We start from the raw sequence: 21,211 nt of genomic DNA, 5'->3' as shown, positions 1-21,211 counted from the left end.
AAGAGGAGAAGCAAAATTTAAAAAAATTTAAGGTCTTATTAAAGACCCATTTTTTAAAACAAGCTTTTAATATTAATATGGAAAATAAGGGCAAAATTTATTAGCAACTGTTTCACGATTTTCAATTGTACTGTTTTTTTTATTTTTATGCTTGCTTGCTTGTATGGTTGTTTGGCTTTATTGTATATTTTATTTATGGCATTTATATGGAGAAATTAGATCTTACCTGCTAATTTGCTTTCCTTTAGTCCCTCCGGACCGGACCAGGATTGGACTGATGGGTTGTGCTCGCCTACCAGCAGGTGGAGACTGAGAAAAAACTCTGACTCTAGAGAGCCAATAGGAGCCCTGGCCATGTGACCTTAGCCTCAGTATTTGAATAACAAAGCAGGAAAGAAAGAAAGACCTTCTGTGCCGTATGGAATCCTAGCAGCCACAAAGCACTCGGCAATGCCAAGTATCAGAGCTCACCAGCAACTCTCACCAGAGAAGTGGTATGGCCCGATATGTATTACAGCTCACCAGCAACTCTCACTAGAGAAGTGGTATGGCTCACTTGTACTATAGCTCACCAGCAACTCTCACCAGAGAAGCGATATGGCTCACATGTAATATAGCTCACCAGCAACTCTCCCCAGAGAAGTGGTATGGCTCACGCATAATATAGCTCACCCGCAACTCTCACCAGAGAAGTGGTATGGCTCACTTGTCTTATAGCTCACCAGCAACTCTCACCAGAGAAGTGGTATGGCCCACTTAAGATTTTATATATATTCCATCAACTGAGCTTACCAGCAACTCTCACCAGAAAAGTGGTAAATCATATTTAAGGTTTTATAGATATTCCAGCAACTGAGCTCAGCCACAACTCTCACCAGAGAAGTGGTATGGCGTATTTAAGGTTTTATAGATAGATTCCAGCAATTGAGCTCACCAGCAACCACCAGAGAAGTGGTATAGACCACGTAAAGTTCTGTATATATATATATAGTATTGTTCCACGAATCGTAAAGGAATGAATACACTTCCTACTGAATACACTTCCTACTTAATAAAAGAAGCTAAAGAGTAGAGAGAACATGGGAGGGGCCTGGTCCGGTCCGGAGGGACTAAAGGAAAGCAAATTAGCAGGTAAGATCTAATTTCTCCTTCCTTAGCGTCCCTCCGGACCGGACCAGGATTGGACTGATGGGAAGTACCAAAGCAGTAATCTGAAGGGAGGGACCCTATGAAAACTGCAGAGAAATGTTCATGCTGCATAGGCCACCTGGCGACAACTAACATGTAGTGTGTCCCAATGAGCAAAATAAAATGAAACTAGGACTAAGTTGCCAACTTACCAATGTTCACCGAGAGCACCAAAAATCGCCATAGTAAGAATAGAGCCCGCTTCTGAAGTTGTGGAATATGTTGTAATACGCTGTGGAACTGCCCTCTCAGCGAGAAGAGAAATAGACATTCTCATTTCCTTGATCTTTCGCGATATAGCGGGTTAGAAACAATGAAAAACTTTTACGCCTACTGGCTAGAAGGACAAAACCAATAAGAAAAAACCGATTGGGAAAGGTGAAAACTTTAAACTACAGCAGACCGAAAAGAAGTTACCAACCGTAGAAGTATTCCACACATAGATCTACTTGCTGCAATGGCTACTGGGAAACACTGCTTGAAGAGGAAAACTTTATAGAAAAAGTTATGGCTACTAGAAAACAGAACTTTAAGAGTCTGTTCACCTAGTTCACCTAGCTGGTGGACGAAGCGGGAGGTACAGGTGCAGGACTCCTTTAAGAAACCGCTTTGACAGTGGATGCTGCATAAGCGTGCGGTTGTCAACAGTATCATGCATCACTGATAGAGCTGCCAAATGAACTCTAATGGATGAGTAAGACAGACAAGATTTCGCAAGTTGCAGAAGATATTCCAAAACATGCAAAATGGATACTGTTTGTGGAATGAAGTGGCGAGAGGAGTACCACAGAGTGAACCGTCGCCACTTTGATTCATAGGACTTTAATGTAGATTTCTGTCTGGAAGCAATTAAAACTTGAAGTACTTCCTGCGAAAATATCAAAGATGTTGCAGACCCAGTAACCACGCCATAAGTTTGAGTGACTGGGGGTCCGGATGTAGAAGGGTGCCTTGGTTCTGCGTAAACACCTAGTGAGATGATGGAAGAAACGCATAAAGAAGGCTGAAAAACCCCTGCTGGACGTTGGCATCTGTCCCTGTCTCCGTCAAGACTGTTGCTGAACGGAAGAAGCAAGAAATGTTCGTGAGCCTGAAGGCAAAAAGAGATAGCCCTGAAGTGTCGCAGTGAGGAAGTAAGGCTGAAAAAATGAGAGTCCATTCACCTAAATGCAGGGTGACACAACTAAGAAAAAATGAGTACAAACTCAAGAGTATACTCTTAACTCCTCCTTGGCGGATGACATAACCCATTGCCATGGCAAGGACCAACATAGCTCTCTCCGCCTTGTTTGTCAGTAGGGAAAACAAAATTCACCCGAAGGTAAAACGAATTGCTGAGGTCCCCCCCCCAAAAAATATATACAAACAAGCTTCTGCCAAAAAGTGTACTGCACGAAGCATCCAAATGACAGAACTAAGGTTCTTGAGATAACTAGATGACACTTAAATAGTGCGATTGATGACCCTGAGATTCGCAATAGGATGAAGGAAAATTCCTTCTTGGGCATTAGAAAGTAAAATTGCATTCTGCAGAATAGAGCGAGGAAATGGCCGAAGGCCCAAGGTCACCAAGAAAAATATAAACTGGGATGTTTGCAGAGGAGACAAAAGACTGTGCGCCAACCTGACTAAACAAAGAGAAAATCAGAGATATCTGATGAGAGATCAAATGAGAGATCAAATGAGAGGCCTGGCTACAATCACCACCCAACCTAGAGACCGTAAGAAATGCAACACCCGGTGCGTGACCTAAGAACTCTGCTGATAAGACTTTCTCCAATTAGGCAGTCGTCTAGGTAAGAATGAAATGACCCTAAGAGCGCAATGAACATCCTCTTAGATCTATAAAAGAACGGAAGAGAGAGTACTGCTAAAAATGACCGGTTAATGCATAAGCAAAAAACTAGCCATTCTCTGGATCCTGAGGAGAAGAGGAAGGGTGACCAAGGACACCAGTTAAATAGGGCTACAAACTCCAACCCTATCTCTATGGCGTTCCATAGTTGGGTAAGTTCTGAATATAGAAAGTTCTGAATATAGGAGTCCACCAGCTATGGTAGTACGCTCCGGACAGAAAAAAATTGTCCCAGTATGAACGTCTGATTCACCGGCCTGTAATTTCTTGGATCTCCCTAATCCACATACCACTAATCCACGTACCACGGTCATGCGTCCTCCCTCACTGAGATGTAGATTGTAAGCTCCTTTGAGCAGGGAACGTCCTTCTTTGTTAATTTGTACAGCGCTGCGTAACCCTAGTAGCGCTCTAGAAATGTTAAGTAGTAGTAGTACCAGACTCACACCCAATAGATATGAATGTTGAGCTTGTTTCAGGTTAAAACACCGAACCTAGGCCCAGGGTCCCCGGTGTTCCTAGTGGTGAACAGCCATGGCAAATATTGTATGCGTTAGTTTGCAGAATTACTGCAAAGCCTTGCTTTTGGAGCAGAGATTTCTGTTCGATACTCTCGTGAGAGGTTTTTTTTTTTTCTTTTCTTTAATGCTGTTCTGGCTGTAGAAAGGTGGACATTTGAGCTTCCCCAGAATGGCAAAACTTATGTACCTATGCCCATTAGATATGAATGCTGGACTTGATGGACTTTAGGCCTTACCCAGCATAACCATACTTATGTACCTATGGTATAAATACACAGGAAGTGAGTGAATCCCCTTCCAATTGAAAGAACACTCTGGAGTGAAGGCGCATAGAATGAAAATGAAAAAGGACAAACTTGGAAATTACCTGTAACGAAAAAAGTGAAGTTGTGCCACAGCCACTTGGTGAAGGCAGTGTAGACAAGACTGTATCTGAATTCAAGAAAGCTTGATATAACATCAGGTCTCTAAGGAAGAGGAAGAGATAGCAGATGGTATGTATAGGCATACTGGACCAAACCAGGATGTTTATAATCTGCCAATGCTGAACTGATAGAGTAGAGACAAACACGAGTAGATGGTTTGAGGACCGTCCACTATCTTTAAGTGAAAGGATGACTTTATTCTCTAAGTGACCATATGTCCTGTAAAAACCAGAAGAAAGCTAAAATGAAATATGAGAGGCTTCAAGGCAGTTGGAAAAGAAGGGAAGACATGAATAAAGCATGCCTGCTAAGGCAGCTGAGTGATTGGGAGCTTGGTAGACAGGACTGTCCCTCAGAGAATATGAAAGAGCTGATATATCCCCATGGCATCTGAACAATATACTGTATGCCTCTAGAGAAGGCTTCTTAAAGTCGGAAAAAGAAAACACTGTATAACACTACAGCCATTGAGAGTGTCTGTTAAGTTCTTAAAACACTATATAACATCATAGGCATGGAGTAAAATGCTTGAAAGGAACTAATATATTATGGTCAGAATTGCAAAGTACCAATCAATTGACTCTTAGACAATGTAGTCCTATTCACCAGGGAATGAGAAAGACAGAAATTTACTCTATGCCTATAGAGAAAGTTTCTAAAGTTCTTAAAACACTGTATAATACTACAGCTATTGAGGAAAATGCTTGAAATGAATTATGATATTATGATAAGATGTAGATTTTCCACCAGGCAATGAAAAATGACTGAGCACCAGAAAAAACTAGTGTTAACAGCCCCGTGATACATAGAAATTTAAAAGAAGAAAAGCTTGTTATATATCCATATATGAAAGGAGCCCCCTTTCAATCAAATATTGCCTGCTGATGTGAAGAGCATTTTAGAATACGCCGTTCAGCACATACAAAAGTGTACACATCTTGGAGCCGAACTGCTCTATGAACTGCAGCCTTACCTTCAGCAGAGAGATCCCCGACTGATAAGATGGAGGGAGAAACAAAATGGCCGCCGTTCGCTCCACTGGCCCTGTGGCGATCGTCGACAGCGCGCCAGACACCTCCGAACAAGCGGAGCCCAGTGGAACGGCGAAGAAACAACAGCCGGCGAAAAAGGCCCCGAAAAAACTGGAGGCAGCACCGGACCCGAAGAAACCTTGAAGGGAGAGCAAAATTTACACGTTCCGGCTGCGTGAACTGCGCGACGCTGACCGACAGCAGCTGTTTGAACTTTTAAGCCATATCGGAAAAAACAGGTGGCCGCGCTTACGCGGTTCGCACATTTCTTTTTTTTTTTTTTGTTTTTTTGTTCATTTGTTTAAACTGCCGCCGCCAAAACGCAAGAAAATGGAGGAAATTAAATCTGACGAGAAAAATCGCTGTTTAAATTCACAGATACTGAATTATTTTCTTCTGTTTGTTTGTTTGTTTGTTTTTTTTTTTTTTATAACCCCTCAATCATAATAAAAACACTGGAGCTGCCTGCTCGTTAGAAGTCTGGGGAAAGAAAGGCTGCTTCTTTGAATTTACTTTTATTTGATTTAATTCTTTTAAAGCAGCTACCTGTTAAAAGTGGCTGCCTCTCCCAAAGACGGTACACCTTTCCAGAGAAAGGGACGGCCCTTCCCTGCTAAGCCAGGGAGATGGGGAGGAAGGGGGGTGGACTCGAGACACTCGAGTTTAACACCCCCGAGGCTGTCAAAGAAAGAAGAGAAAGGAAACCCTGTCAAGCCTCTAAATAAGATTCCAGGCACAGAAGAATTATCACAAATATCTGTAATATCTAAAGAGAAAAGGAGAGAGACTAATGGGCTCACTTCCTACCTGCTGGGAGACTGAGAAATACTGGGGCTAAGGTCACATGGCCAGGGCTCCTATTGGCTCTCTAGAGTCAGAGTTTTTTCTCAGTCTCCACCTGCTGGTAGGCGAGCACAACCCATCAGTCCAATCCTGGTCCGGTCCGGAGGGACGCTAAGGAAACCACATTATCTCAAATAGGATTCAAGTTCAATGTGGCTCACAATGTAACAAAAGTAGGACTGACAAGGCGTTCTTTTTCATAGAACAAAGTATGTGTGTGTGTATATATGTATATCTATATATGTATATGTGTATGATGTGTATGTATGTGTGTGCGTATATATATATATATATATATATATATATATATATATATATATATACAGTGGTGGAAATAAGTATTTGATCCCTTGCTGATTTTGTAAGTTTGCCTACTGACAAAGACATGAGCAGCCCATAATTGAAGGGTAGGTTATTGGTAACAGTGAGAGATAGCACATCACAAATTAAATCCGGAAAATCACATTGTGGAAAGTATATGAATTTATTTGCATTCTGCAGAGGGAAATAAGTATTTAATCCCTCTGGCAAACAAGACCTAATACTTGGTGGCAAAACCCTTGTTGGCAAGCACAGCGGTCAGACGTCTTCTGTAGTTGATGATGAGGTTTGCACACATGTCAGGAGGAATTTTGGTCCACTCCTCTTTGCAGATCATCTCTAAATCATTAAGAGTTCTGGGCTGTCGCTTGGCAACTCGCAGCTTCAGCTCCCTCCATAAGTTTTCAATGGGATTAAGGTCTGGTGACTGGCTAGGCCACTCCATGACCCTAATGTGCTTCTTCCTGAGCCACTCCTTTGTTGCCTTGGCTGTATGTTTTGGGTCATTGTCGTGCTGGAAGACCTAGCCACGACCCATTTTTAAGGCCCTGGTGGAGGGAAGGAGGTTGTCACTCAGAATTGTACGGTACATGGCCCCATCCATTCTCCCATTGATGCGGTGAAGTAGTCCTGTGCCCTTAGCAGAGAAACACCCCCAAAACATAACATTTCCACCTCCATGCTTGACAGTGGGGACGGTGTTCTTTGGGTCATAGGCAGCATTTCTCTTCCTCCAAACACGGCGAGTTGAGTTCATGCCAAAGAGCTCAATTTTTGTCTCATCTGACCACAGCACCTTCTCCCAATCACTCTCGGCATCATCCAGGTGTTCACTGGCAAACTTCAGACGGGCCGTCACATGTGCCTTCCGGAGCAGGGGGACCTTGCGGGCACTGCAGGATTGCAATCCGTTATGTCGTAATGTGTTACCAATGGTTTTCGTGGTGACAGTGGTCCCAGCTGCCTTGAGATCATTGACAAGTTCCCCCCTTGTAGTTGTAGGCTGATTTCTAACCTTCCTCATGATCAAGGATACCCCACGAGGTGAGATTTTGCGTGGAGCCCCAGATCTTTGTCGATTGACAGTCATTTTGTACTTCTTCCATTTTCTTACTATGGCACCAACAGTTGTCTCCTTCTCGCCCAGCGTCTTACTGATGGTTTTGTAGCCCATTCCAGCCTTGTGCAGGTGTATGATCTTGTCCCTGACATCCTTAGACAGCTCCTTGCTCTTGGCCATTTTGTAGAGGTTAGAGTCTGACTGATTCACTGAGTCTGTGGACAGGTGTCTTTCATACAGATGACCATTGCCGACAGCTGTCTGTCATGCAGGTAACGAGTTGATTTGGAGCATCTACCTGGTCTGTAGGGGCCAGATCTCTTACTGGTTGGTGGGGGATCAAATACTTATTTCCCTCTGCAGAATGCAAATAAATTCATATACTTTCCACAATGTGATTTTCCGGATTTAATTTGTGATGTGCTATCTCTCATTGTTACCAATAACCTACCCTTCAATTATGGGCTGCTCATGTCTTTGTCAGTGGGCAAACTTACAAAATCAGCAAGGGATCAAATACTTATTTCCACCACTGTATATATAATTCTATAATATAAAACACAGAATTACTAATAACAGCATAACATGAAATCCTGATCATATAACATGTTTGCAATACATAGGATACAACGTGAATATGGACAGTTGTTTCAAGTTTAGTTAGAGGTTTATTTTTATTGTTAGAGGTCAATTTTAAAGTGAGTTTTCAATAGTTTACGAAATATGAGAGTCTTCAGTTTGACGGAGTTGTTTGGGCAAAGAGTTCCATCTGGTTGTACTTTGGTATGAAAATCCAGCATTGTGGATAGTTTTGTATTTGATTTTATTACATTGAGGGAAGTGTAATACAAGAAAGTCTCTGGATGATTTTTTTAGCATTGTGTGTTGATAGCTCTATAAGATTTTTCATGTAAGATGGGGATGAACCATAAATTATTTGGTGGGTAAATGCACATGATTTGAAAATAATGCATGAACTTATAGGTAGCCAGTGTAGTTTGAGTAGAAGCGGAGTCACTTTGGAGTACTCGGGTAGCTTTAAGCACAAGATGAGCTGCTGTGTTTTGAACAGTTTGTAAATTTCTAATTAGTAAGGTCTTAAGTCCTGCATAGATCGCATTGCAGTAATCAAATTTTGATTGAGTTAATGATCTGAAAATTGTGTTTTGTAAATAAGCTCTTAATCTTAATGATTTGAATACATTAGATACTAATTTGGATACTTATGGTTCAAATGAGAGATGTTGATCAGTTATTATTCCCAGGATTTTCAAATTATGCTCCAGTGGATAAGTAAAAGAAGTAATTGGTTTGTGAGGGTTTGTTAGTATTAAGAGTTTGGTTTTCTCTCTGTTAAGTTTCAATTTGAAATTGTTTGCCCATGATTCCATTAGGTCTAGGCCTGATTTTATGTTGGTTAAGATTTCTTTGACATAGAGTGTAACATCATCTGCATACATGAAATAGTTGAAACAGTTTGATTCAAGTAGATAACCTGGAGGTGCAGTCATTATATTAAACAGGATGGGGGAGAGAGGAGAGCCTTGTGGCTCTCCACAGTTAGGGAACTAGGGAGCTGAGATGAGGCCTGATTGTTTTACTTAGTAAAATCTAGAGGTGTGAAAGCCCTTGAACCATTGAAGAACATTATATTATATGGAGTTCTTTTCTTTTTGATATTATATTAAATGGAGTTTGATTGTAAACTGCCTTGATCTGATAGCTAGGCAGTGTGTCAAGTTTTAATAAAACCCTTTTTAAAAAGGGTTCCAGGTTGATCTGGGAAATTACAGACTAGTAAACCTGACTAGTTCCGGGCAAAATACAGAACTCATAGACAAACATTGTTTAATGGACCAGAGTCAGCATGGGTTCAGTAAAGGGGAAGTCTTTCCTCACCAATTTGCTTAATTTCTTTGAAGACGTGAATAAACTTGTGGATAAAGGTGAGCCAGTTGATGTAGTATATCTAGATTTTCAGAGTCTCAAGGGAGACTCCTGAGAAAATTAAAAAGTAATGGGATAGGAGACAGTGTCTTTCTGTGGATTAGGAATTTGTTTTTGGATAGAAGAGGGTAGGGTTAATTTGCCATTTTTCTCAATGGAGGAGGGTGAATAATAGAGTGTCACAGGAATCTGTACTGTGATGGTGCTGTTTAACATATTTATAAATGATTTGGAAATCTGAATGACAAGTGAGGTGATTAAATTTGCCGATGATGCAAATATATTCAAAAGTTGTCAACACACATGCGGACTGTGAAAAATTGCAGGAAGACCAGGCATCCAAATGGCAGATGAAATTTAATGTGGACAAATGCAAAATGATGCACATTGGGAAGAATAATCCAAATCATAGTTACCCGATGCTGGGGTCTACCTTTAGACCTGCTGATGGAGGAATCCTATCAGCAGTTCAAGGTTAAATTAAAAACTTAATTTTTTAGAGGCATTTAGTCCTGATAGCGGGTATAGATGCAGCGTCAGGAAGCTTGTAGGAGTAAGAATGTATTTCTGATCTGTGGAAGGGTATCTGTGTATTTGGTCTTTGTGCATGCTCTTTTCTATCATGACTGGAGCTCTTTTTTATTTGATTTGTGAACCACGCTGGATTGTTTAAAAAGGGTGGTCTATCAAGAATATTAAACTATTAGCACTCAAGAAAAAGATCGAGGTGTCATTGTAGACAATACGCTGAAATCTTCTGCCCAGTGTGCAGTGGTGGCCAAAAAGCCAATAGGATTCTAAGAGTTATTAGGAAAGGGATGGTAAATAAGACCAAGAATATTATAATGGTTCTGTATGGCTCAATGGCATGACCTCACCTTAAGTATTACATTAATTTCTGGTCACCGTATCTCAAAAAAGATATAAATGAATTTGAAAAGGTTCAAAGAAGAGTGACCAAAATGATAAAGGGAATAGAACTCCTCCCATATGAGGAAAGGCTAAAGAGGTTAGGTCTCTTCAGCTTGAAAAAGACAGTGTGTGTGTGGGGGGGGAGGGGGGGGGGGGTTATAATTGAGATCTACAAGATCCTGAGTGGAGTAGAATGGGTAAATTGAATCATCTTCTCACTCTTTCAAAAAGTTGATTCTGTTTAACATATTTGTGAGCAACATTGCAAAAGAGTTAAAAGGAAGTTTGCCTTTTAGACGTGAAGACTAGAGAATGACATGGAGACAAAGTTTGTCCCCGTCCCATCCCTGTCCTGTGAGTTCTGTTGAATCCCATCTGCACAAGCTTCAAACTGTTATGATTTTATGTTTCAATCATATTTATTGAAAACCAATAGTACAAATAATCAACCCATAACCATCTTAACTGTTGACAGAGTTTCTAAAGTTACCCCCACCCACCTACCACCCTCGGAATCAAAGAAGTCTGAATACAGTAGTATCATTCTGATGGTTGTCACATTCCAGGGATATAGAGCACAATGACATGTTAAAGTAACTTTGTGCTCTTGCTGTCAAAGTGCCGCATAAAGGCTCCCATGTATTTTGAAAACGTTTACCAGTGGCATGAGACAAATCACAAAAACCTATTTGCTCTACTCACTTGTGTGCTATCATAGAGGACCTCCAGAATGAAAAGTGAGGGCCAGCAGTATCCATCCAGGAAAAAAGAATGGACGAGAGCAAACAATATAGCTCGATGTAGAAAGGCCTTGAACCCAGGGGGTAATCAGCAAAGAGTAATAAAGGACTATGGGAAGATAGGCAGTTCTAGAGCTCTTGAATAAACGTAAATACTGTAGTCCAGAAACAACAAACTTGAGGGCAGGTCCAGAACATGTGTGCCAATGTCGCTCCTGGGCTCTTGCATTTTGCTCAACTTCCTATTGTGGTGTAACCTGCATATCGAGCTCTGTGGGGAGATATAAATAAGCGCATTCCAAACTTATAAAGAGTTTCCCTATGCTGCATATTGTCCGCAATTTTAGGGATCAGCTGTAAGAAGGACCTCAAGCGGCTAGAGGTCAGAGTTACTGTCTCCAGACCAGGCAGATGCAAGAGCCGCTTAATTCACTTCCTCTGCTGTATCTTGAAGAAATTTATAATAAAACCTCAGAGGCACATGTTGCTGAGAACCCAAGGTAAGCGCCTCCTGTAACGTGTCTTGTACGTCTTCCGTCAAATCTGCCCAGCTCAAGGAAGCTACATAATGCTTCAATTGATAAGCATAAAAATCCAAAGGTGAAATGGAATACTCTTGTTGTAGGTCAGAAAAAAGCTTCATGCGGTGTTCTGTTAAAACCTGAAAATGAAAAACCACTTGTAAAGGTGAGCTGGTAAAAAAGCAGGGTTCCCACAAATTGACAAAAAAGGAGTTGTGGTGCCCGAAAAACGGTGGTGTCTACAGAGCTAATGCCATATCTTTCTGTAAATTCACAAAAATGGATAAAGTTGAAAGGTTCCTGGGGGAACTTCTCCCCCTGTATGGAGAATACTGAAATGAATGGGAGCTATGAGCTGGATTTCCACACTGGAGATGGAAAAGTGTGAAGTGGAGTGAAACCAGTCATTTGTGTGTCATGCCATTGACCACATTAAAATAATGCAGATTAAGAAAACCTAATCCCCCAAGAGCTGTCAGTGTCTGCAGGATCTTAAAAGATAATCTGGGATGTTTACTTCAATTGTCTTTTGTCCTGCTGAGTTAAGAGAAGTGGTAACATTTTGGAATAAATAAATCCACTGGGGTGCCAGACACATGTTAAAAAGACGAACTCGCCCCCAGAGTGACAGCGGAAAGCCCCCCCCCCCCCCCCAAGTTACTCATGTAACTATCAGTAGGGACCAGACATTTAACAAATGCAATAATTTCAAATTATGAGGTAGATAGATACCTAAACATTTCAGGGCCCCTCCAACCCTTATGGGTCTGGGCTGTGATAGGCATCGCTTTGGACTTAATGAGATTAAGTGCAAACCTTGAAATGAAGCCAAAGGAGGAGATAGCACTTATGAGTTGAGGTAAGGAATTCTTCGGGTCAATGAGGACTAGCAATAGTTCCTCGCAAATTCCATAGTTTTTATCTGATAATCCTTTAAAGTGACCCACAAAATGTGCTCATCTGCATTAAGAGTTCTAATTAATGGTTCCAGAGACAGGCTAAATAAGAGTGGAGACGGGGGACAACCGTGCCTCATGCCCCGGAAAATAGGAAACACAGTAGTGCGTTCCCCATTCACTAAAAGTTGGGCTCTTGGTTTTTGATATAGCACTTGAATAGCAGCAGGATACCATGCTTGAATACCCACCCGCTGCAATACCGCAAATAAGTGAGGCCACAACTCTGTATCAAAAGCTTTTTCCGCATCTAAACTAATTGCTAGAGCAGGTATGTTCTGCGATGCACATCGCCAGGAGGGCTTGTTGCGCATTTAGAACAGATTGCCTCCCTTGACAAACCCCACCCGACTCTGGCTTATCAAGTTGGGTAGATAATCCACCAGCCTATTTGCTAATATTTTGGCTAGAAGTTTAATGTCCTTGTTAATTAATGAGATAGGCCTATATTATTAGGCTTTGGTATAAGAGTGATTAGTGCCGTGTTATGAATGGGAAAGGCACTGGAGGCTACCACTTCCTTAAAATAAGCCATCAAATAAATTTGTTGAGCTTTATAAAATTCTCCTGTAAACCCATTAGCTCCAGGAGCCGCAAATGGTTTCAGTGCTTTGATGGCTTGCTGTAACTCGCATGAAGTGGAGCTTTTAAGGCCTCCTCCGGCACCAGGCTAGGAAGATTTGCCCCATCTAAAAAGGAAATAATGTCGTGTTGTGAAGGGCTCGGTGCTGCAGCATATATTGTCCTAAAATGATGTTCGAAAATTTGAGCTGTGCAGTCAGGCTGTGATGTAAGGACCCCCTGTGAGTCTCTCAATGCTGGCACTGCTCGCGAGCCCCCCCCCCCCCCCCCCCAGGAATTTACGATATGTGCCAAGAAACGACCAGACCTATTCCCAAATTTATGGAAGTGATATTTCCTGTACAGGAGGCTTTTATTTGTTCGTGAATAAGAATGTTTAGAGTGATTGCGATGGAGACCCATGTTTCTTTATTTTGTGGAGAAGGGTGAGAAATATAATGGCGCTTAGTGCTCTACAACCACTTTTCTAGATGCTCGATGCCATTTTCTTTTTACAACGACTTACATAGGCAATCATGTCCCACCTAAGAACTTCCTTTGCAGGTTCTAAAATAGCAAAGGTTGTGTTTCATGTTGGCCATTAGTTTGCACAAATACATCCCACCTAGTTCCTAGGTATTTGATAAAATCAGTGTTCTGTGCCAAGTAAGATGGACAGCTCCTACAACCCCTCCGAGTCCCCCCCATCCCCGAGTAAGATCCTACGTCAACCCATACCGGGGAGTGGTCTGAGATCTCGCCTGGGCCCACCTCTGTATTCTGTATAGCAAAAGAAAAATTATGACTCACAAGTATATAATCTAGGTGGGAGAAAATGCCATGGGTCCTGGACAAATGTGTATAGTCCCTCTCGGAGGGGTGTGGCAAGCGCCAAGGATCTGCCAATCTCAAGTCTGTGATGAAGCATGTTCTGAGCAGTTGAACCCTCTCTGAGATTTGTAACACTTCATGAGCAATCCTGAGTGGGATCCATCACTAAATTCAAATCACCTGGTCTGAGGATTTACATGGGAGTGAGCGCTGTAATTCAGATAAAAGCTTGAATCGTATGATGTTGGAGCATAAAGAACTAATAAGTAAAATTTTCATATTTACTTCTATCTGAGTGGGTTATATTGACTAGGGTTGTGCATTTTTGTAGTAGTGTATGTGCACACTTACTGTTTAATTTAGTGCATAATTATGAAACTGTGGCACGATACAAAATAAGAGAAAGTAAACGAAACATTTTCTGCCTGTACCAACCAGCTAGGCCCTGTATTATGTAAGGCAGCGGTTCCCAAACCGGGTCCTGGAGGCACCCCAGCCAGTCAGGTTTTCAAGATATCCATAATGAAAATTCATGAGAGAGATTTGCATGCACTGCTTCCACTGCATGCACATCTCTTCTGAATAATCATTGTGGGTGTTCTGAAAACCTGACTGGCTGGGGTGCCTCCAGGATCAAGTTTGGGAACCACTGACATAAAGTGATCTGTAGTGTAATGTCTGTGTGTGAGTATTTTAAGTCTTGTACATTTTTGCATCTTCACACTTGTGCATACAGACCAAAGGTAACCAGTGTTGACTGTACTGTACTTTTGACTTCAGTGGGCTGAATTCATACAACTGGGGAAGGATATACCAGATTCGCAACTTGATGAGATCATTGCCTCTCAAAAGCCCAACCAATGCTGTACACTAATCTATACCTCAGGAACTACTGGACAACCAAAGGGAGTTATGCTCAGCCAAGACAACGTAAGTGAGATTATTTTTCTCTCCTTTTTTTTTTCCTTTTGTCAAACTTGGTCAATAACTTTTATACAGAAGCAAAAACATATATCAAAGAAACAACCCTCCCCCCCCCCCCCCCCCCCAAAAAAAAAAAATCTCTTGCCTGTATTTTCTGTATCTCAACAAAGGCAATTAAAGTAACCCCCAAATAATTCTCTTTCCTTATAGCTTTGGGGGGGGGGGGGGGGGGGGGGGATACTGACCCTTTTTTTTTTCCCTGAGGACAAGCAGGACTGCATTTACCACATGTGGGTGATGCCATCTAATGGCGCTCAGCACGGACACTACCCTCCTCAGCATGGCTTTCTTTTTTCCTTGTGCCTTTTCTTCTGTGGGTTTTTTTTTTTCTGTAGGTACATTTGGGACCTTCTCTTTTTCCTCCCTTTCCCTCCTTAATTAGTTTCTCTTTAGTTCTGCCAGCCCTTTTAAAGTTTTCTTTCTTCTAGGCACAGCTCCTCCAGCCCCCTTAGACCTGAGCTCTCGATTGGGGTTTTCTGTTAAAAAAAAAATCAGGAAAACATTGTTATTTGAGTTCGCTGCAACTGTTTTTGCCCCAATTTCCCTTAAAACTCCCAGTGGCTTTACGAAGTGTTCTCTGCATGGCAAGGCCAAATCTGTGACTGACCCTCACAACTGGTGCTTGCTATGCCTTGGACCAGACTATAATGCAGAAGAGGACCCTTTTTTTAGTAAATTTCCCTAGTTTGGCCATTGCAGTGATGGTCCTTGACCAGAATCTATAGGGCACAATTCTCTGCTGAACTCAGTATGTGTACACACTCTGGTTCCAGCTAGGATGTGCCACTCTTATTCTCCACACCACCAGTGGTCTGTACATCCTGCCTTAATGGTAGCAGTACCAACCAGTCTGGACAGCAAAAGAGAAGCTCTGGAATTGAACATTGGCCATAAACACTCATCGCTGCCCAACTCAAGTGAATGATTTTCTGATATTTCCCTAGTGTTTTATGGCCATCTTTTTGGTTCAAACTTGAACAGCACATAAGCATTTACCAAAGACATTTCTTTAATCTTAGATAATGTTGGAGGAAATATCAAAATGATGATTTTTTTAAATCCTTGCTTTCCTAATACCAAGTAAATGGAAAGCCTTTAAGGTATGCACTTCACATCTGAGATAAAACTGAAGGTCAAAGATGGTGTGAACATATAGCCGTGTCACTCCTGAGTTTCTTGCATCTCTCCAGCAAAGCCCTATCAGAATTTGTAGTCATAGAAATGTCATCCTGATGGTGGTATGGTGGCCCTTCCAGTGCTTGATATCATAGAAGCCAACTTTTATTGAGGGTGCTAAGCCCAGTGGAAATAACCCCTTCCTGAACACATACAGAGAATTTTCTCAATATTGGGGGTGCTCAAGCACCCACAGAACCAGCTCCTATGCTTGATATAACCTTGATTATTGAGGATTAATTTGTCTACCTAGCCCAGGGCTGCCAATTATCCCCCAAGAACCAGAATACACCAAGTGAACTAGAGGCACACCTATCCAGACTAGTTCTAGGATTACTGCAATGAATATGTATGATATAGATTTTGTATACACAGAGTATCTTAATCCTTTAAACTTGGCTGGATAAGTGTGCCTTTAGAGAGAGATGATGAACTCTGCTCTTAGTTATCAACTCGTACCTCATCTCATTGGATGAGGGTACATTGCATACATTAATTCATGCACTTGTAATTTCTAGGTTGGATTATGCAAATGTATACACAGGAATTACTCAGGTTAATTTAAAGAAGCTTCAAACACTACAAAATATGGCCACATGAAGGCAACAGTCTATGTAGTATCTCTTGCCAGACTCCACATGTGAGTCTTACTGGGCCAGCATCGAGCCCCCCCCCCCCCCCCGTTAGATACAATCTTCTGATGTTGCTGGGCAAAATGATAGACTATTATGAAGAACAAAATTACTGAGTATATACATGGGCATAGATTTATCCAGGAAAAATTTGCCTCACTAATCTGTCAAATTCCTTCTCACCTTTAACATAACACTGTATTTTTGTAGCCCACAATACCTCGCAGTTCAATGCAGGTTCCATACAAAGAAGCTGGACAATCCAGGAATTACAATTACAAATCAATAACACAACCAGATAAACTAACAATTCCTACTGTATTTTTGAAACTTGTTTTAAGCGACTGTCTAAAATTTTCTGATGCCTGTAAATACAATGAAGAAATGTTTCTACCTAACTTAGCTGCCTGATGATAAAACAGTGAATCAATACATTTACTTCTTACTTTACTCTTCATGGAAGGAAAGGAAAATAAATTTACAGATTGAGAAGGCCTTGCTAAGTTTGACAAAACAAAACACTGTATCAGATAAAAAGATGCTATGCCAAAAGAGACCTTATACATTAAGCAAAAAAATTAAAATAAAATTCTAGCAGATACTGGCAACCAATGAACTTTGGCATAATATGCTGAAAGCCAATTAGACCGTTTCAAAGAGAAGATCTATCTCTGTTCTGTGTTCTAAATCATCTGTAACTTTAACAGTAACTGGAAACTGCTCAGATAAACATTGCAATAGTCCAAACAACTAGGCAATAAAGCCTGAACCAGCAACCAAAACAGATGTTCCCTGAAATATTTTCAATACAGTGTAATTTACTCATAAGGAAAAAAGCTTTCTGAACCACCTTATTTACTTGAAGCTCCATTGAGTCTGTTGGATAAAAAAAAAAAAAACCTCCCAAATTTCCAAAGAATAAACCTGTTGTATTACAGAGATGGTTTGTTGGATATTTGTAAGGTGGTGACATGGTTGGTACTGCATACCTTTACCAAGCACTACAAGGTGGATGTTGTAGTGTGCTTAGGAAACTGGTTTTGGGGCTTTGGTCCTCAGGGCGACTGTGTCAGGATCCCACCCACTCTAGGGGTTGCTTTTGAACATCCCACAGATTCTAGAATAGTGGGACGCTATGTAATGAAGTAAGAAATTCTTATCTGATGACTTCTTTTCCAGTAGTCCTTCTCACTTTTTCAGAGCCCCGCCCGAAATTTGAGTCATCTAATCGGTGCGAAGTAATAAGTCAAGTAATGACACCTTAACGATGCTTCCTGCATCTCTCTCATTCTCTACAAATTGTCCAGAGATGAGTGAGGTCCACACATGTTTGCTCATCTTGTTAGTATTTATTCTTAGTTTCTCCTTACTGCCTGTCTACATAAATACGGAGGAGCTGGACTGGATGCCAAGAGGGATATGTCTCAGTTCAGTTTTCAGTTATCTGTCTTCATCTGCTGGTTGGTGGCCGCAACTATCCCACAGGTTCTGGAATAGTGGGAAGGACTAATGGAAAGAGAATTTATCAGTTAAGACCTAATTTCTCCTTCCTCTTTTCTGCACTGCATAGATCTCATCATGTTTGAGCTGTGAGGTGCAATGGGTAATGTCCCAGTCTTATGGGGAGTTCATGCACTACACAGCTCAAACTCTGAAATCTGTGCAATTCAGGGAGGAGTGGCTCCTGTTCCGGCAGTAGCAGCGGAAAAAGATCCAAATACCTGAGCATCAGGAGAAAATTTCTAATCACTATGGTGACTTGGCACTTAACCTAAAACATGGGACCAACCTATTTGGGTGATTGAACCATATAGATGACACTGTCAGATTTTTTTTCCAGGATAACTTGGAATAGAAATTTAGCATACAAAACAAATTTTAGAGACAACTGTAGGCTTATCACATTTTAAACAGATATGTGAAGGTCACTTTATGGAGAACTCACTCCAGTTAAGTATGGCATGAATTTTGCCACCATTGAAAATTGTGAACACTCAGCATTTCAACATTGCAGAACAAAAACAATTCTAAAATTACAATTTGTAATGTCATTGAAATATTGTTTAATATATTGTTTCCTTGTTTTGTTAGATAACATGGACGGCATTAGTAGCAGGGAAGAACGTGCGACTAAGAGAAGCAACAGACCTGCAGGAAACTGTGGTCAGTTACCTTCCCCTCAGCCACGTTGCAGCTCAGATGATTGATATTTGGTTACCGATAAGGTTTGGAGGCGCAACATACTTTGCTCAACCTGATGCACTCAAGGTAAAATCAACATATAATTTGTATGATGTATTACAATCTTTTAAAGAGCATTCTCAGTCTTTTGTAAGAGGATGTAGTAAGTGTCTTCATTGGATTATGAGTCATGTGATGTGTTACATGATGCCCAGACAAAGTTCTTCAGTATAGAATTTTTGAATTTGGATCTTTGCCTAGCAACAGCTTACCAAACATTTGCTTTAATCCAATTCCATTTACAGCTCACTAAACAATTTTTCAAATTTGCTTTTTCAATCATCCTTTCCAAATGAAGGATAATTCCATTGATAACCAACTATACTAAATGGGTTTTCCCCATTCGTGTCTGTGAAAAAATGCCCAGTACCTCTGGCATCCTTCCCAGTTTTTGTTTTCGTTAGACTGAAACTGATGAAGATTTCTTTACTAGGCATATTCCTGTCTGGGAGTGTTTGCTGCTTGTTGATTCAGTCAACTTCTTAGAAGGCAGCTAAATGTGATTTGTAGCTTCAGTTCAGTTGAACTTTTCCTCACTGTATCTTTCACTTAGCAATTCTGCTGCTTAGGAAAACTGCAGCCCAATGGGATGTATCAAGATAGTCATTAGTAAGGGTCATAGGCGGTCGGTGGCCCAACTGTTTGGGGAGGCTAAAGGGGGCGGGGTTAGGGGTGGGGCCAGGGGTGGAGCTTAAATCCATAATTGTCTGATAACACACAGAAAAAATAAATGAATAAAAATAAGTCACAATACCTTTTATTAAATTTAGATATTAGCTATGTATCATATGTCAAAGAATAAAGTGGTTGCTCAAAGCATATACTAACCACAATCACTCAACTGCAAAACACTATGCACAACTTTGTGCAAAAACACTCTCAGAACCTTACTGTATCATAAATATTACACTGGGCAGAACCTAATACACCAATATACCCCCCATACGGAAAATGCAGACCGTCAACAATATGAAACAAGGGATCATAATATCACAATTCTCATGTAGAGCCACAAAACACCCTAATTCATGTTTAATGTGGGATAAAATGCCATAAATAAGTAAATAAATATAAACATTTAATGTTGAGCACCTGATTCTCAAAGTGGACATATTCCAAACACTATAATGAAAATAAAATAATCTTTTCTACCTTTGTTGTCTGGTGACTTTGTTTTTGTGATCATGCTGGCCAAGTATCCGATTTCTGCTGCTATCTGTTCTCTTAACTCCGGTTCCAGGGCTTCCTTTCCATTTATTTCTTTACTTTCTGCCTTTCTTCTTCATTTCTTGCCTTACATCCGTAAGTAAAAGCTGGGTCCTCTGCAGACTTGACTGTCCAGTAGATCCAGCTTCTGCCTATTTTCTCCTTCGATGTGCAGGTTTTCCCCCTTTTCCCTCATCTGATCTCCTTCCTCTGTCTTCCCTCCCCTCCATGCATGTCCATAATTTCTCCCCTTCATTCATGTGCATCTCCTTCCTGTCTTCCCGTCTCGCCATCCATGTCCAGCAACCCTCCTCTCTGTTCCCTGCCCTCCCCTCTACCCACCCATGTCCAGCAACCCTCCTCTCCCCTCTAGCCACCCACCCATGTCCAGCAAATCTCCTCTCCCCTGACCTCCCCTCCACCCATGTCCAGCAACCCTCCTCTATCCACCCATTCCAGCAACCCTCCTCTTTCCCCTGCCATCCCCTCTATCCACCCATTCCAGCAACCCTCCTCTCTCCCCTGCCATCCCCTCTATCCACCCATTCCAGAAACCCTCCTCTCCCCTGCCCTCCATGCCTATCCAGCGCCAGCGCGATTCTCCTCTCCCCTTCCCCTCCCCTCGTTTACTATCTGCCCCGCGCCATCTTTAATTTACCTGCGTCCCAGCGTCAGCCGCCGCGTCATTTCAAAGCCCGCCCTGCTGCCTGTCTCTATTCTTCCCTTCGTTCGCGATGTGATTCGTTCGGCAGAGTCCCGCCTTCTGACATCATTTCCTCAGGGCGGGACTCTGCCGAACGAACACGTCGCGAACGGAGGGAAGAATAGAGACAGCCAGCAGGGCGGGCTTTGAAATGACGCGGCGGGCCGACGCTGGGACGCAGGTAAATTAAAGATCATGGCACGGGGCAGTTAGTAAACAAGGGGAGGGAACAGGGAGACTCATGGCGCCGCCTAACTCTTTCCTGCTGTGGCTGGGGAGGCTTAGCCTCCCCAAGCCTCTTATACCGGGCGCCTATGGTAAGGGTGGGATTTTGTAATGTCTGCTTTAATCACAGCTGCACCAAAAGTTACTGCTTGTCTGGTACTGACATCCAAACGGTAGTTCTTTGCAAATGTGTGCAAGTTGCAGCTCTGCAGATGAGATCTGACAAAGCTGCATAGAACGATGAACAAAAAAGTGAGGTGAAATCATGGAGGATGTCAAGAAGTCTTTAATATAAACAGCAAAAAATTGATCCGACATGGCTGTGTTTCAGC

At 41.7% G+C, this 21,211-nt stretch overlaps 1 protein-coding gene across 4 annotated transcripts in view; it reads left to right on the top strand.

Annotated features, from left to right (window-relative positions):
- ACSBG2 (acyl-CoA synthetase bubblegum family member 2) overlaps positions 1 to 21,211 on the top strand; it is a 246,519-nt gene that overhangs the window by 123,867 nt on the left and 101,441 nt on the right. For all 4 annotated transcript variants that reach the window (XM_030218100.1, XM_030218098.1, XM_030218101.1 and 1 more), the window contains 2 exons: positions 14,493 to 14,642; positions 18,596 to 18,772. In XM_030218100.1, coding sequence (XP_030073960.1) covers positions 14,493 to 14,642; positions 18,596 to 18,772 — 327 coding nt within the window. The remainder of the gene's footprint in view (positions 1 to 14,492; positions 14,643 to 18,595; positions 18,773 to 21,211) is intronic.

This window comes from Microcaecilia unicolor, chromosome 11 (assembly GCF_901765095.1).
Source record: "Microcaecilia unicolor chromosome 11, aMicUni1.1, whole genome shotgun sequence".
Classification (NCBI taxonomy): domain Eukaryota; kingdom Metazoa; phylum Chordata; class Amphibia; order Gymnophiona; family Siphonopidae; genus Microcaecilia; species Microcaecilia unicolor.
This window is presented reverse-complemented; position numbering and strand designations above follow the sequence as displayed.